The sequence below is a fragment of the Carassius carassius genome, chromosome 25 (genome assembly GCF_963082965.1).
Source record: "Carassius carassius chromosome 25, fCarCar2.1, whole genome shotgun sequence".
NCBI lineage: Eukaryota > Metazoa > Chordata > Actinopteri > Cypriniformes > Cyprinidae > Carassius > Carassius carassius.
In genome coordinates, this window is record NC_081779.1 from 24477770 (window position 1) to 24491728 (window position 13959).

General features: G+C 40.3%; 1 protein-coding gene across 1 annotated transcript; it reads left to right on the top strand.

The window, feature by feature from the left end:
- Positions 1-778: 778 nt before the first annotated feature.
- On the top strand, positions 779-9498 carry LOC132104469 (protein S100-A14-like). Its single transcript, XM_059509954.1, has 3 exons — positions 779-846; positions 7907-8038; positions 9203-9498. The coding sequence occupies exons 1-3, from the start codon at positions 835-837 to the stop codon at positions 9359-9361; spliced, it is 303 nt and encodes a 100-aa protein (XP_059365937.1). The 5' UTR covers positions 779-834; the 3' UTR covers positions 9362-9498.
- The last annotated feature ends 4461 nt before the right edge of the window (positions 9499-13959 follow it).

A 13959-nucleotide genomic window follows, 5' to 3' on the forward strand; every position in this document is an offset into this window, starting at 1 on the left:
AAAGCTGTTGGTGTGAAGCAATAACTTGTGTTATTGAATATATAATAAAATAATAGTACTCTTAAAATTACATTTCTAAACTGAATAGGGTCACTTTTAACTTGTTCATATTACCTTTAGTAGTATAACTTGGGCAAAAATATGAAGTACTGGCACAACTTATAATTATAACCATGCATGCTTTTTAATGCTTTTGTAAATTTTTTAGTAGTATTTTAAAATAATTGCCTTTTCTGTTTTTCTTTCTTTACTTTTTTTAGGTATGAAGCTGAGAAGTCTGCACAGGCCCAGGAATAATACCATTTCATCCTGTTCTGTTCAAGTATTTTTGTATTAACACTTTCTATGAAGCCCATATTATACATTATAAGGGTATTCTTAAAGCAATATAAGGAATGCATTATAATACAACTTATATTAAACCTGTTCTTATGAATATTCATGAGATGATCCAACATATTATATTTACTTATTTGTGGTTATAGCTTTTAAGAGTATGATTATTTATAACACAATGAACACGTTGCATCCACTTTTACAATGGATTATATTTCTCATTCTCATTATAATGTATTATAAGTCTAGTATCTTGCCATTTTTCTGATGCTACTTTGTAATATGACACATTTGCTTTGAACTATTTTTATTGTAATATCAGTTGGATTATTTTGATGGTACCCCTTAGACAGCTGTTGAGTAACTCTGCAACTATATCAACTAGAGGTCATTAGAGTATTACTATGTCTGCTACTGTAAATATATGCTAATACTTTATTTTGATGTGATGGGAACAGCAAAGTTTATATACAACCAAGAAAATAAAAATCACGTAAAATGGCGACACAGGTATGTGGTTTACACTGTTTTATATATATGATTGCTCGTTTACATTTAAATTGTGCTTTACGCGGTTATGGGTTTATGAGTGTTTTACATAAACTGCGCTTCGTCCGTTCGTTCTCTTGTCAGTCTCAGTAATCTAACACAAAAAAAATTAAATAAATAATAATAATAAAATATAGCTGCAAGCAGCAATTACGGGGCCAGGCACTCCAACGGCAAATGTAGGAGCTAAGCATGGCATGAAGCATCACACCAAATGCATTAATGAGCAATAACAGCAATTTTAGGATTATTGTAATTGAAATGGCTAAAAAAAATCATAAATACCACCTCTAGTAGCATGATTACTTGGCTTATCAAGTTTGACCAATAGGTGGCACTGTTATAAAATCAATTTGGTGTACTCTGTGTGACTTTTCAATGACACAAAGTTTGGTGTTAATTTGCCAAAGCATTCCAGAGATACAGCCTCAAGTGTCATTTTGTCATTGTGCCTCAAATTCATCCCTGTGGTATGTGAAAACGGTTTTGTCTGTCAACACAAAATCCATAACTTTGTATCAGCATAGAAAATCAGACCTACGGTTGATGAGGAGTTCGAAAAAGTAGGTTTTCAACATGAATAAAAATGGTGGACCGGAAGTTCAGCATACACTGGCATATTTGGTATCTATGTTATCGGCATAAGCCAGGGAATATTTTGAGCCCAGTTTCATTCAAATAGGCTAATGCAATAAAAAGTTATTAGCATTTTTAAAAGTGTAATTATTCATGGTTAATGAATGGTTTATTACTCTTGACCAATAGGTGACGCTGTTACCAAATTTATGTGGCATGGTCAATGTGAGGTGGCGATGACACATACAAAGTTTGGTGCAAATATGTCAAAGCTTTGTTGAGATACAGCCTCAAATGCATTTTGGCATACTTCCAGCAAATTTGTTGATGCGCTAAATGAGAACCGTTTCGTATATCGACACGAAATCCATAACTTTTGGCCAGTGGCATCTGAAGATGATCCACATCAAATTTGGTGAAAATCGGACTAACGGTCTAGGAGGAGTTTGAAAAAGTAGATTTTCAACATTACTCAAAATGGTGGACAGGAAGTATGGCCAATTTTGGAATAATTAAATTCCATAAATTCCATAAATTATGTTCTCGGCAGGCCACAAAGAATATAGGGATACCATTTTCATTTCAATAGTCTAATTTATTCAAAAGTTGTTAGCATTTTTTAGATATTTCATTATAACTCTTGACCACAAGGTGGCGCTGCCACCCAACTTTTTGAGTACCTTCAGGGCATGGAGCTGAATATTTTTGTAATTATTTTCGTAATGATACGGTAATGCGTTCAAAAAATACAGCATTTTAAAACATAATTCAAAATGGCCGACGCCTAAAATGGCTGACACGGGGAACATTGGATATCATTCGACTCGACATGACCCACCGAATCTAAAGAGACCAGTTTGGTGATTTTTGGCCAAACCATTCTGAAGTTATAAGCAAAAATATGCATTTTTCATATCTCCTGACCACTAGGTGGCACTGCGTCGAAACACTGCAGGTAGGCTCAGGTCATGCTTGTTATAACACACACCAAGTTTGGTCTCAATACACCAAACCGTTGCTGAGATATAGCCTCACATGCATATTTGCGTGCTTTTCGTCAAATTTGTTCACGTGTTATTCGAGAATTGTTAGACAAATCAACTTGAATTCCATAACTTTTAGCCAGCATTGTCTGAAGATGGTCTGAGCCAATTTTCGTCAAATTCGGACTAACCGTCTAGGACGAGTTCGAAAAAGTAGGTTTTTCAAACAATCGAAAATAGTGAAAAAACTAAACCTTGCGATTTTTGAATTTTGGGGTTCATTCGACTTGGCATGAGCCAAGGATTCAGAGGAATTTCCATTTTCTGGCTTACGGTTCAAAAGATATTAGCATAAAAATATTGAAATTTTGGACAAGTGGTGGTGCTATAGAGTTGGAGTTAGGGACTTCAAATTTGCTGTAGTTAATGATGGGACTGTCCTCTATCAGTGTGCCAAATTATACAACTTTCCCGAAATCGGTTCTATGGGCTGCCATAGACTTGTGGCGGAAGAAAAAAATGACGCTAACGGATACAATAGGTGCCTTGCACCTTCGGTGCTTGTCCCCTAATAAAATAAATAAAATATATTTCCTTTCTCTCTCTCTCTCTCTCTCTCTCTTTTTACGAGCAATCTAAAAACTACAAATGCCACTGACGTGTCTCGGCTGTGTTCTGTTAGTTTTTACGCGGACGCGTGTTTGACGGATGGCTTAGTTCGTTGTGACGTGTCTCGCTAATTGTCATGTCTCGCAACATAATCACCGGGTTTTATAGGACATGTACATTGAAATTCAACTCTCAAAAATGAGTTTGCGTTCATATGAGCCGAGAGCTACTCTGCAATGAAACATTGGCTACTCTATCTGTGCAAAGGATAGGCTACAATGACTCACCTATGAGACCCAGAAAAGCTGTCTAAGCAGATAGTTCACTAGGTTTTGACATACAGTCATTGTGTAGAAATGGAAAGCACAGGGAATCAATCAGAGTTTTGGCGTTGTTGCTCTCTGGAAGAAGCCTCAAGACGAAGATTGACTGTGGACTTAAAGAAAGAGGGGGAAAGTGTGTAGAAAGTTTTTGAATGGTCAAAATTGCAATTGAGGTTACTTAGTAACACTGTTTACTATCGTAACCACAGTTTTTATGCATTTCAACACCATACAGTAAATGTATTTCAGAAAACAGGTAAATGGTTTCCATCATAAATGCACAGCTATAGTAAATAATGCATTTCATGGCCTGGCATGCAGGTATTTCAGGTACTGTACTGCATAATTGTCTGAGAGCAACAAGGTTTGAATAGACACAGTTTACAGAGTCCTTTGGTAGTGTATTGATAGTCTTGGAGAGAAAAAAGAAAAGCACAAGCTTTTCGATCTTTTAGTGGTGACTGATCAGTATGAAAACAGACGCACATGATTGCTTCAGTCTTAATGTTCATTGCTTGATTATAAAAGACAAGAAGGACAGATATCAAAAGTCCAAAACTGAAATAAGTACATATTGTCATAGCATTTTTCATGATTTAATTTTTCAGTTTAATTATGATAGACACTGAGCAAAAAAGCTCTCCAAGTCTGTGTATTTGTTTCTAGGCTCTTTAAAGTTTCAATACATGAGTGGTTTTCTAAAGAACTATACAGTAGAAGAAAAAGTTATTTGTGAAGATTAAAGGGATACTCCATACCAAAATGAAAATGTCGTTCCAAACCTGTAAACACTTTGTGTCAGGAGAAACAGACTGGATTCAGGTGCGGGTTTACACAGTGCTTTATTTAAGCAGGGAAGACAGAGCAGATGAGTAATGTTCCACAGTTTAGCTCGTAGTGAGGGGATGAGAAGTCGAAGCAGATGAGTCAAAGCAGATGAGTAACGTTCCACAGTTTAGTTTGTATGACAGCCGAGACTGGAGGAATGACAGCTGGAAGCTTCTAGGAGCTCTGCGTTTGTGAGAACAGGAGGCAGAGAAAACAGCTAAAGACACTGGAGCCTGAGGACAAGACACGATAAGGTGAGTACAAAGACCAGCTAGTAGATCGGAGCTATTGGTACGAGTAAAAACAGTCTGACAATAGACAGAGAAACACAGGGAATTATAAAGGAAAAAAAATTGGAAGAACATAGAGAACTGGTGGCGAGCAATTAAGGTTAACAACGGAGAAACAAGCAAGGTGGGGAAAACTCAAACAGGCAGACGCGGTGAGCTGTCAAACCATCCAAACACACACACACACACACACACACCCCAAAAGGCAGGTGATTAGCCCTGAGACCCAACAGTATACCCCCTCCCAGGAAGGGGCCTACCTCGATGCCGACGGAAGTCCTCAATCAACGAGCGGTCCAGAATGTCCCGGGCCGGCACCCAGCACCTCTCCTCTGGACCATACCCCTCCCAATCCACAAGATACTAAAACCCCCTGCCGCGGCGCCACTCATCAAGTAATCTCTTAACTGTATAGGTAGGAGATCCATCCACAAGACGAGGGGGTGGGGGGTGTGACGACTAAAAGCAGGATTAAGGGGGGAAGAGAACACCTGCCTGACCCTGGAAACATGAAACACTGGGTGAACCCGACCAAGAGTAGGAGGGAGCTTGAGCCTGATCACCACCGGACTAATCACCTTGGTGATGCGGAATGGCCCAATGAATCTTATTGCCAGCTTACGAGAAGGCGCCCGGATAGGCAGATCCAAACCCGCTGACCACACACATAGGCAGGAGGAGAGGACCGGTGACGATCAGCTGCAGTCTTGGTCTCGGCCAGAGGTTTGGACCAAAATCCTCCTGACTTTCTCCCAGGTGTGATGGCAGCGCTGGACGAAAGCCAGGGCGGATGGAACCGCTGCGTCGGGTTCCTGTGACGGGAACAGAGCTGGGTTATAACCAACAGCACACTCAAAAGGAGACATACCTGACGCGGCCACAGGAAGGGTGTTATGAGCGTATTCTGCCCAGGAGAGCTGCCGGCACCAGGAACTCAGATTGTTGGATGCTAGACAGCAGAGCATTCTTCCTAGATCCTGGTTGGCCTGCTCACACTGCCCATTAGTCTGGGGATGAAAACCTGAAGACAGACTTGCAGAGGCCCCAATCTGTCAACAAAATTCCCTCCAGAACCGGGAGACGAACTGGGGACCCCTATCTGAAACCACATCCACCCTTAACCCGTGGAGACGGAAGACGTGATCCACCACCAGTTGGGCGGTCTCCCGGGCGGAGGGCAGCTTGGGCAGGGGGATAAAATGAACCGCTTTGGAAAAGCAATCCACCACCGTGAGAATTACAGTGTTACCCTTCGACGGGGTAAGCCCAGAGACAAAATCAAGGGCAATGTGTGACCAAGGGCGGGAAGGGATAGGGAGAGGATTCAGTAGACCATCAGGAGGGCGATTGACAGGCTTACTTTGGGCACATGTGGGGCAGGCCAACACAAACTGTCTAACATCTGCGGCCATAGTAGGCCACCAGAAGCGCTGTCGGATGGCAGACAACGTTCTCCGAATACCTGGATGACAGACTAACCTTGATGCGTGACCCCACTCAAGGACCTCAGAGCGCAGCGCTGCCGGCACCGGAAACCTCCCAGGCACTCTCCCGGCACCTGCACCCCTCGACCGGCCTCCTCAACTCACTGCTTGATACCCCACGAAAGAGCCCCGACCACCAACCCCCCAGGATGGATGGCCTCGGACGCCAACTCCCTCCCCGGGGCACCAAACAGGCGAGAGAGGGCATCGGGTTTGGTGTTCGCAGATCCTGGCCGGTACGAGAGGGTGAAGTTGAATCTGGCAAAGAAGAGCGCCCAGTGGGCCTGACGCGAGCTCAGCCTCTTGGCCGAACGGATGTATTCAAGGTTCCTGTGATCCGTCCAGGCCAAGAAGGGCTGCACTGACCCCTCCAACCAGTGACGCCACTCACCCAAGGCCAATCATCCCGCCAACAGTTCTCTATTGCCGATGTCGTAGTTACGTTCTGCAGGGCTGAGACGACGAGAGAAGAACGCACAAGGGTGGAGCTTCCCGTCATGGAGGGAACGCTGAGATAGAACTGCGCCAACCCCAACGTCCGAAGCATCAACCTCGACAATGAACTGGGCCTCAGGATCTGGAACCAACAGAACAGGTGCAGTGACAAAACGGGACTTTAAAATGTCAAAGGCTACCTGCGCCTCCCGGTTCCATCTGAAGGACACCTTAGTGGAGGTTAAGGCTGTGAGCGGTGCAGCGATCTGACCAAAATTCCTGATGTATCGCCGGTAGAAGTTGGCAAAACCCAGGAAATGCTGCAGAGCCTTATGGGAATCAGGGAACGGCCACTGGGCGACAGCTTCAATCTTAGCGGGATCAGGCTTGATCCCTTCCGTAGAAATAATGTGGCCAAGGAACGTAAAAGACTCAGCGTGGGATTCGCACTTCTCCACCTTGACAAACAACTGGTTTTCTAGCAACCGCTGGAGAACCCGTCTGACATGCTGGGTGTGTAATTGGAGAGAAGAGGAGAAAATCAAGATATCATCCAAATACACAAAGACAAATTGATTAATCATGTCACCCAAAACGCTGTTGACGAGTCCCTGGAAAACGGCTGGAGCATTGGTAAGACCAAACGGAAGAACCAAGTACTCATAGTGTCCCGAAGGTGTGTTAAACGCCGTCTTCCACTCATCCCCCTCCCGAATGCGCACCAAGTGGTAGGCGTTGTGCAGGTCTAACTTGGTGAAGGCCGAGCTCCCTGCAATAATTCAAAAGCAGAAGACATTAAAGGTAGGGGATACCTGTTCTTAATAGTAATGTCATTCAAACCTCTGTAATCAATACAGGGGCGCAGGGAGCCGTCCTTCTTCTGAACAAAGAAAAAACCTGCACCAGCGGGAGAGGAGGAATGGCGGATGAGCCCAGCCTGAAATGACTCACGTATATACTTGTCCATGGCCTCTCTCTCAGGACCCGAAAGGGAATATAAACGACCCTTAGGTGGAGAAGAGCCTGGGAGAAGATCAATGGCACAGTCGTAGGGGCGATGCGGAGGTAGCGAGGTGGCCCAGGCCTTACTGAAGACCGCCCGAAGATCATGGTACTCCGCCGGAACACCAGTCAGGTCAGAGGTATCCTCCTGTGAAACAGAAGACACAGAGACAGGAGGAAAAGCAGCACCCAAACATGACACGTGACAAGACTGACTCCAGCTAAAACTGAATTACTTACCCAGTCAATGTGTGGATTGTGCTTATGTAACCACGGGTGTCCCAGAATTAAAGGAGCCTTAGGGTAATCAATGATAAACAGTTCATTCAGCTCACAATGGTTGCCAGCAATATGAAGATTAATTTTGGGTGTGACATGGGTGATGGTGGTAAACTAAACCTGTTTACTTTTCTAGTAAAACCCATAGTATTCTTCTATATAAGTATCTGTCTTCATCTGTACACAACGTCTATACTCTCTTACTTCTGCAGTATTCTGACCTTGAGAAGGCCATTAACACCTTGGTCACAAACTTCCATGTTGCTTCTTCTGATAATCGGCCTACACTGAAGGCAGATGAGTTCAAGAGCCTCCTCTCCTCCCAGCTGCCAACTTTAATCAAGGTAAAACCCATGCTCCTATTCATTCCAACAGATACCAATGACTCAAAATTGTTATTAATCATTTCCTGTGATTGTACTAAGCTTTATTATTGTTAAAGGACAACAACTGTTCATGATTTCAGTGGGAGATAATGTGAAAAACAAAACCAGTTAAGTGATAACCTTATAGAAACAATGATGTAAATGTTTTTGCTTTGTTTTAAGGCCTGTGTGTTACTCTGGTGGTGTTTTGTCTTTGTGTGGGAAACACAGAGCACTGAGCCTTTGTTATTACTGGCCCAGTTTGCTCGAAAGACCAGTTTTGTTGAACTTTTAAGCCAGCATGCTATTGCAATTTTAAATATTAGCATCTGTTTAACTCATTTCAGTGGCATGAATAGGTTTTATGTCATATACAAACAGGAACTTTATGATTTGGTGTTAAATATATATCATCCTCTAATGCCTGTCATTTTGTCGCTATATTTATTTAACCATGATTTAACTTCTTTCAGTCTGAAGGACTGGTTGGTTTCACAGAGAATGTTTCCCAGAGTTTTTGCCTTAGATAGAGGTGTGGTCTGATTACACAGATCAGTTTGAGCTCAGGTTGAGCCAAAGAACAACAAGGGGTGTGGTTCCAATGAAGCAGCGAAATGGTGGCTGCTGTTGATCTGAAGGATACATCATTTCTCCTGCAGTCAGGCCGACTCATTCTTCAGTTAAAGTCGGTATAATGTCATGTTATGGCAGGCCTTCTAATGCTTGAGGGAGAACCTCTGACATAGTAGATTTTGTTTTTCTTTTAGCTAAATGAAGGTCTTATGCTTTGAGGTATATGGTACTGTGACATTTGAACAATACTTCAGTGATCCATACTTCAGTTCTGATGTAACTCTGCTCACAGTTCATGTTGTAACATAATAGTGAAAAACCGTACAGACTGTATAGACTTAGAGAAAAAGTATCTTAGCAAGATAAATAAATAAATAAAATTAATTAATTAATTAAAAGACTCCTAAAAATATATTCATTATGAAGCCATTTAGACCAACCACATGAGGGCGACAAAGTTCTAGTTTTCAAATGCAAAAGTTGAAAACCTTTGTGATATGGGTTAAATGTTGACAGAATACATGAACACCAATGAGTTTCTTTCTCTCTCTCTCTATTTTTTTTCTCTAGTCGGATAATTTTGCAGATGTGATGAAGCAAATGGGTGTGAAAGATGGGGAAGGCATCAGCTTCAAACACTTCTGGAGCCTGATCCAGAATTTGGCCACAACCCAGCATGGTCTGCTGAGGAACGAGAAGCTGTCCAAATGCACCTGCCTTTTACTATGAGTCATGGGCTCCAATTGCATCTGCCACAAAGATTTGGTCTCTCTGCGTCTCTGCATTTATCCAGAACCTCTCATCTCCAAACAAAACACTAACTTTTCTTTCTAAGCATTCCAATAAATACAATTAAATTTAAAACAAAATGTGTCAAGCAGTATAGCCATCATCTCTCCTCATAGCAAGTTTAATGTAAATCTTAATGTACAGACCAGTTAACTATTTTTATATTTATTTTTATGTTTCATATTCCATAATTGAAGTGTAGTCCAATTTGTTTTCAGTTGCAACTGGATTTTAAGCTTCCCACAAGTGAATTTAACAAGTGTTTCTTAGTCAATAATAAATAAATTAAATAAATAAGTTAAATCTTTCCCTTTTTTTTTGTTTTAACACTACATTTAAACTTACTGCCATAATACTCTAAGGTTTGTGACATTTCAAGACATAGATATGTACTGAGTGGTTTTATGCAAACAAAAACAATAATATTTTTTATTTATATTTTGTAATACTGTTAAAAATCAATAACACCCTCAAATATTGTCTAATAAAAGTCATATAAAAAAACATCCCTTGTTGTTGTTGTTTTTTTAATCAAAATGTATAATTCTCACAATGTATAATTCTCAAAAAAAGAACCAGAATTACAATCAACTGCAATCTTCATTTAGAATCAGCTGTCATATTAAATCTGCCTTACTGTAAAGATGTAAAGGTCATTTCTGACAAAAATAAAAAATCTAAATTCGGTAGCTATAGAGAGTATTATATCTTAAATGTTAATTATTACATCTATAACTATATGACATTAGTCTTAGCTCTTACTCTTAAGAACGATGCTGAATAAGGTTGCAGGTTTTGTTGTTGTTGTTGTTGTTGTTGATTAATATTATTTTTACAGTGTAGGATTTCATGAGAATTGCCTTCACCACAAAGTTCTGGTAACCACACAGACAACACACACCAAGTCTAAATGCATTTCCTATCCTCTCGCAATGTCCCTTTTTGCTGTAAAGCCAGTTCCACACTTCTCCATATAGATCTGAACATTTATTGAATTGGAAGATACTTTTTTGCAACTGTTGTATAATTTGCATTTAGACATCCAGTTAAGTTTGCAGATGAACAGACCAATGCTTCTACTGTGGAACACAAGTTTGCCGCAACAAATTTTCACAGTTGGTGTAGGCACTCACCGCAATGTTCTTGTCAAAATAACCCCACAGAATTAACACTTCATAGACTGTTTGTCTTGTTGAATTAACCCGAACTTTTGCATGCATATTTTTTTTTTTGCACAATACAATGAAAGTTACCCATATATGGTCCTAAATATGCACTTAAATTTTAAGTAATGCATTGTCAAAGTAAACACCATACAATTTATATATATCGCCCAACAACCATTATTTTGACTGAACAATAATCACTGATTTTGGTCAAATATAAAAGTATTGCCAGTTTCAAGTGCAATCCATGCACTTATTTATAACCTTTAAAATGGGGGAAGCTAGCAGTAGGCCTACTTTTAAATGAAAAAAAGTGCACAATACACTACTTTTGAATGCAGTTTTCTGCAGCATAATGCATATATATATATATGTATACACTGAACAAAAGTATAAACACAACATGCGTTTCAACAACTAAAGATCTAAGACTTTCTATATACACAAAAGGCCTATTTCTCTCAAATATTGTTTACAAATCTGTCTAAACTGAGTCTTAGTGAGCACTTTTCCTTTTGCCTAATCCATCCACCTCACAGGTGTGGCATATCAAGATGCTGATTAGACAGCATGATTATTGCACAGGTGTGGGTGACATGTTCGGTGAGTATGCTGGTCATGCAAGAACTTTTCAGCTTCCAGGAATTGTGTACAGATCCTTGCAACATGGAGCCGTGCATTATCCTGCTGCAACATGAGGTGATGGTCGTGGATGAATGGCACAAGAATAGGCCTCAGGATCTTGTCACGGTATCTCTGAGCATTCAAAATGCCATCAATACAAGTCACCTGTGTTTATTGTTCATAACATATGCCTGGCTATCATACCATAATCTCACCACCACCATGGGCCACTTGATCCACAACGTTGACATCAGCAAACCACTCACCCACATGATGCCATTCATGCTGCCTGCCATCTGCCCTGTACAGTGAATACCAGGATTCATCCATGAAGAGAACTCTTCTCCAAAGTGCCAGATACCATCGAATGTGAGCATTTGCCAACTCAAGCTGGTTACGATAACCAACTGCAGTCAGGTCGAGACCCAGATGAGGATGATGAGCATACAGATGAACTTCCCTGAGACGGTTTCTGACAGTTTGTGCAGAAATTATTTGGTTATGCAAACCGATTGTTGCAGCAGCTGTCCAGGTGGCTGGTCTCAGACGATCTTGGAGGTGAAGATGCTCGATGTGGAAGTCCTGGGCTGTGGTGGTTACACGAGGTCAGCGGTGGTGAGGCTGGTTGGATGTACTGCCAAATTCTGCAGTACTGCAGTGCTTATTCCAACCTCTCTCGCCACCATAGGCAAGACCAAAGGATGAAATACAAAACAGCCTTGGTCTGGAGCTTGTTAATGATCTTAAGGCAGTTGGGACGACAGTCACCAAGCAAAACATTGGTAACACACTACTCCGCAATGGACTGAAATCCTGCAGCACCTGCAAGGTCCTCCTGCTCAAGAAGGCTCAGGTACAGGCCCGTTCAAAAATTTCTGCTAATGGGTACAAGATTACTTTACCACATTGAGGGACAAATGGACGGTGGCCATGTACTGTAAAATCTTTGATGAGGACCTCCTTCCCTCAGCCATGAACACTGAACATGGGTCATGGATGGGTTTTCCAGCATGACAATGACCCAAAACATACCGCCAAGGCAACAAAAGAGTGGCTCAAGAAGAAGCACATTAAGGTCATGGAGTGGCCTAGCAAGTCTCCAAACCTCAATCCTAAAGAAAATCTGTGGAGGGACCGGAATTTTGAGTTGCCAAATTACAGCCAAGAAACCTGTTATTTGGTTTAGTTTGGGTTAGTTCACCCAATAATCAAAATTATGTCATTAATAACTCACCCTCATCGTTCCAAATCCGTAAGACCTCCGTTTATCTTTGGAACACAGTTTAAGATATTTTAGTTTTAGTCCGAGAGCTCTCAGTCCCTCCATTGAAACTGTGTGTACGGTCTACTGTCCATGTCCAGAAAGGTAAGAAAAACATCATCAAAGTAGTCCATGTGACATCAGAGGGTCAGTTAGAATCTTGCCTCTATGGGTTTGGTTCTGCACCAAGTACAAAGTCATGTTTTTCTTGGGGATCAAATACTTATTTCACTCACTAAAATGGAAATAAGTTTCTAACCTTTATATAATGTGTGTTTTTTTCTGGATTTTTTGGTTGGTATTCTATCTCTATACATTAAAGTAAACCAACTGTAAAATTACAGACCCTTCATATTTTTGTAAGTGGACAAACTTACAAAAAGGTGGGGGATCAAATAAATATTTTCTGTACACACTGTGTGTTTATGTTTGTATATATATATATATATGTATATGTGTATGTGTATGTGTGTGTATATATATATATATATATATATATATACATATATATACATATATATATATATATATATATATATATATATATATATATATATATATATATACAAATATATATATATACATATATATACACATACACATACACATATACATATATATATATATATATATATATATATATATATATACACATATACATATATATATATATATATATATATATATATATATATATATATATATATATATATACAACCCGAATTCCGGAAAAGTTGGGACGTTTTTTAAATTTTAATAAAATGAAAACTAAAGGAATTTCGAATCACATGAGCCAATATTTTATTCACAATAGAACATAGATAACGTAGCAAATGTTTAAACTGAGAAATTTTACACTTTTATCCGCTTAATTAGCTCATTTAAAATTTAATGCCTGCTACAGGTCTCAAAAAAGTTGGCACGGGGGCAACAAATGGCTAAAAAAGCAAGCAGTTTTGAAAAGATTCAGCTGGGAGAACATCTAGTGATTAATTAAGTTAATTGATATCAGGTCTGTAACATGATTAGCTATAAAAGCTTTGTCTTAGAGAAGCAGAGTCTCTCAGAAGTAAAGATGGGCAGAGGCTCTCCAATCTGTGAAAGACTGCGTAAAAAAATTGTGGAAAACTTTAAAAACAATGTTCCTCAACGTCAAATTGCAAAGGCTTTGCAAATCTCATCATCTACAGTGCATAACATCATCAAAAGATTCAGAGAAACTGGAGAAATCTCTGTGCGTAAGGGACAAGGCCGGAGACCTTTATTGGATGCCCGTGGTCTTCGGGCTCTCAGACGACACTGCATCACTCATCGGCATGATTGTGTCAATGACATTACTAAATGGGCCCAGGAATACTTTCAGAAACCACTGTCGGTAAACACAATCCGCCGTGCCATCAGCAGATGCCAACTAAAGCTCTATCATGCAAAAAGGAAGCCATATGTGAACATGGTCCAGAAGCGCTGTCGTGTCCTGTGGGCCAAGG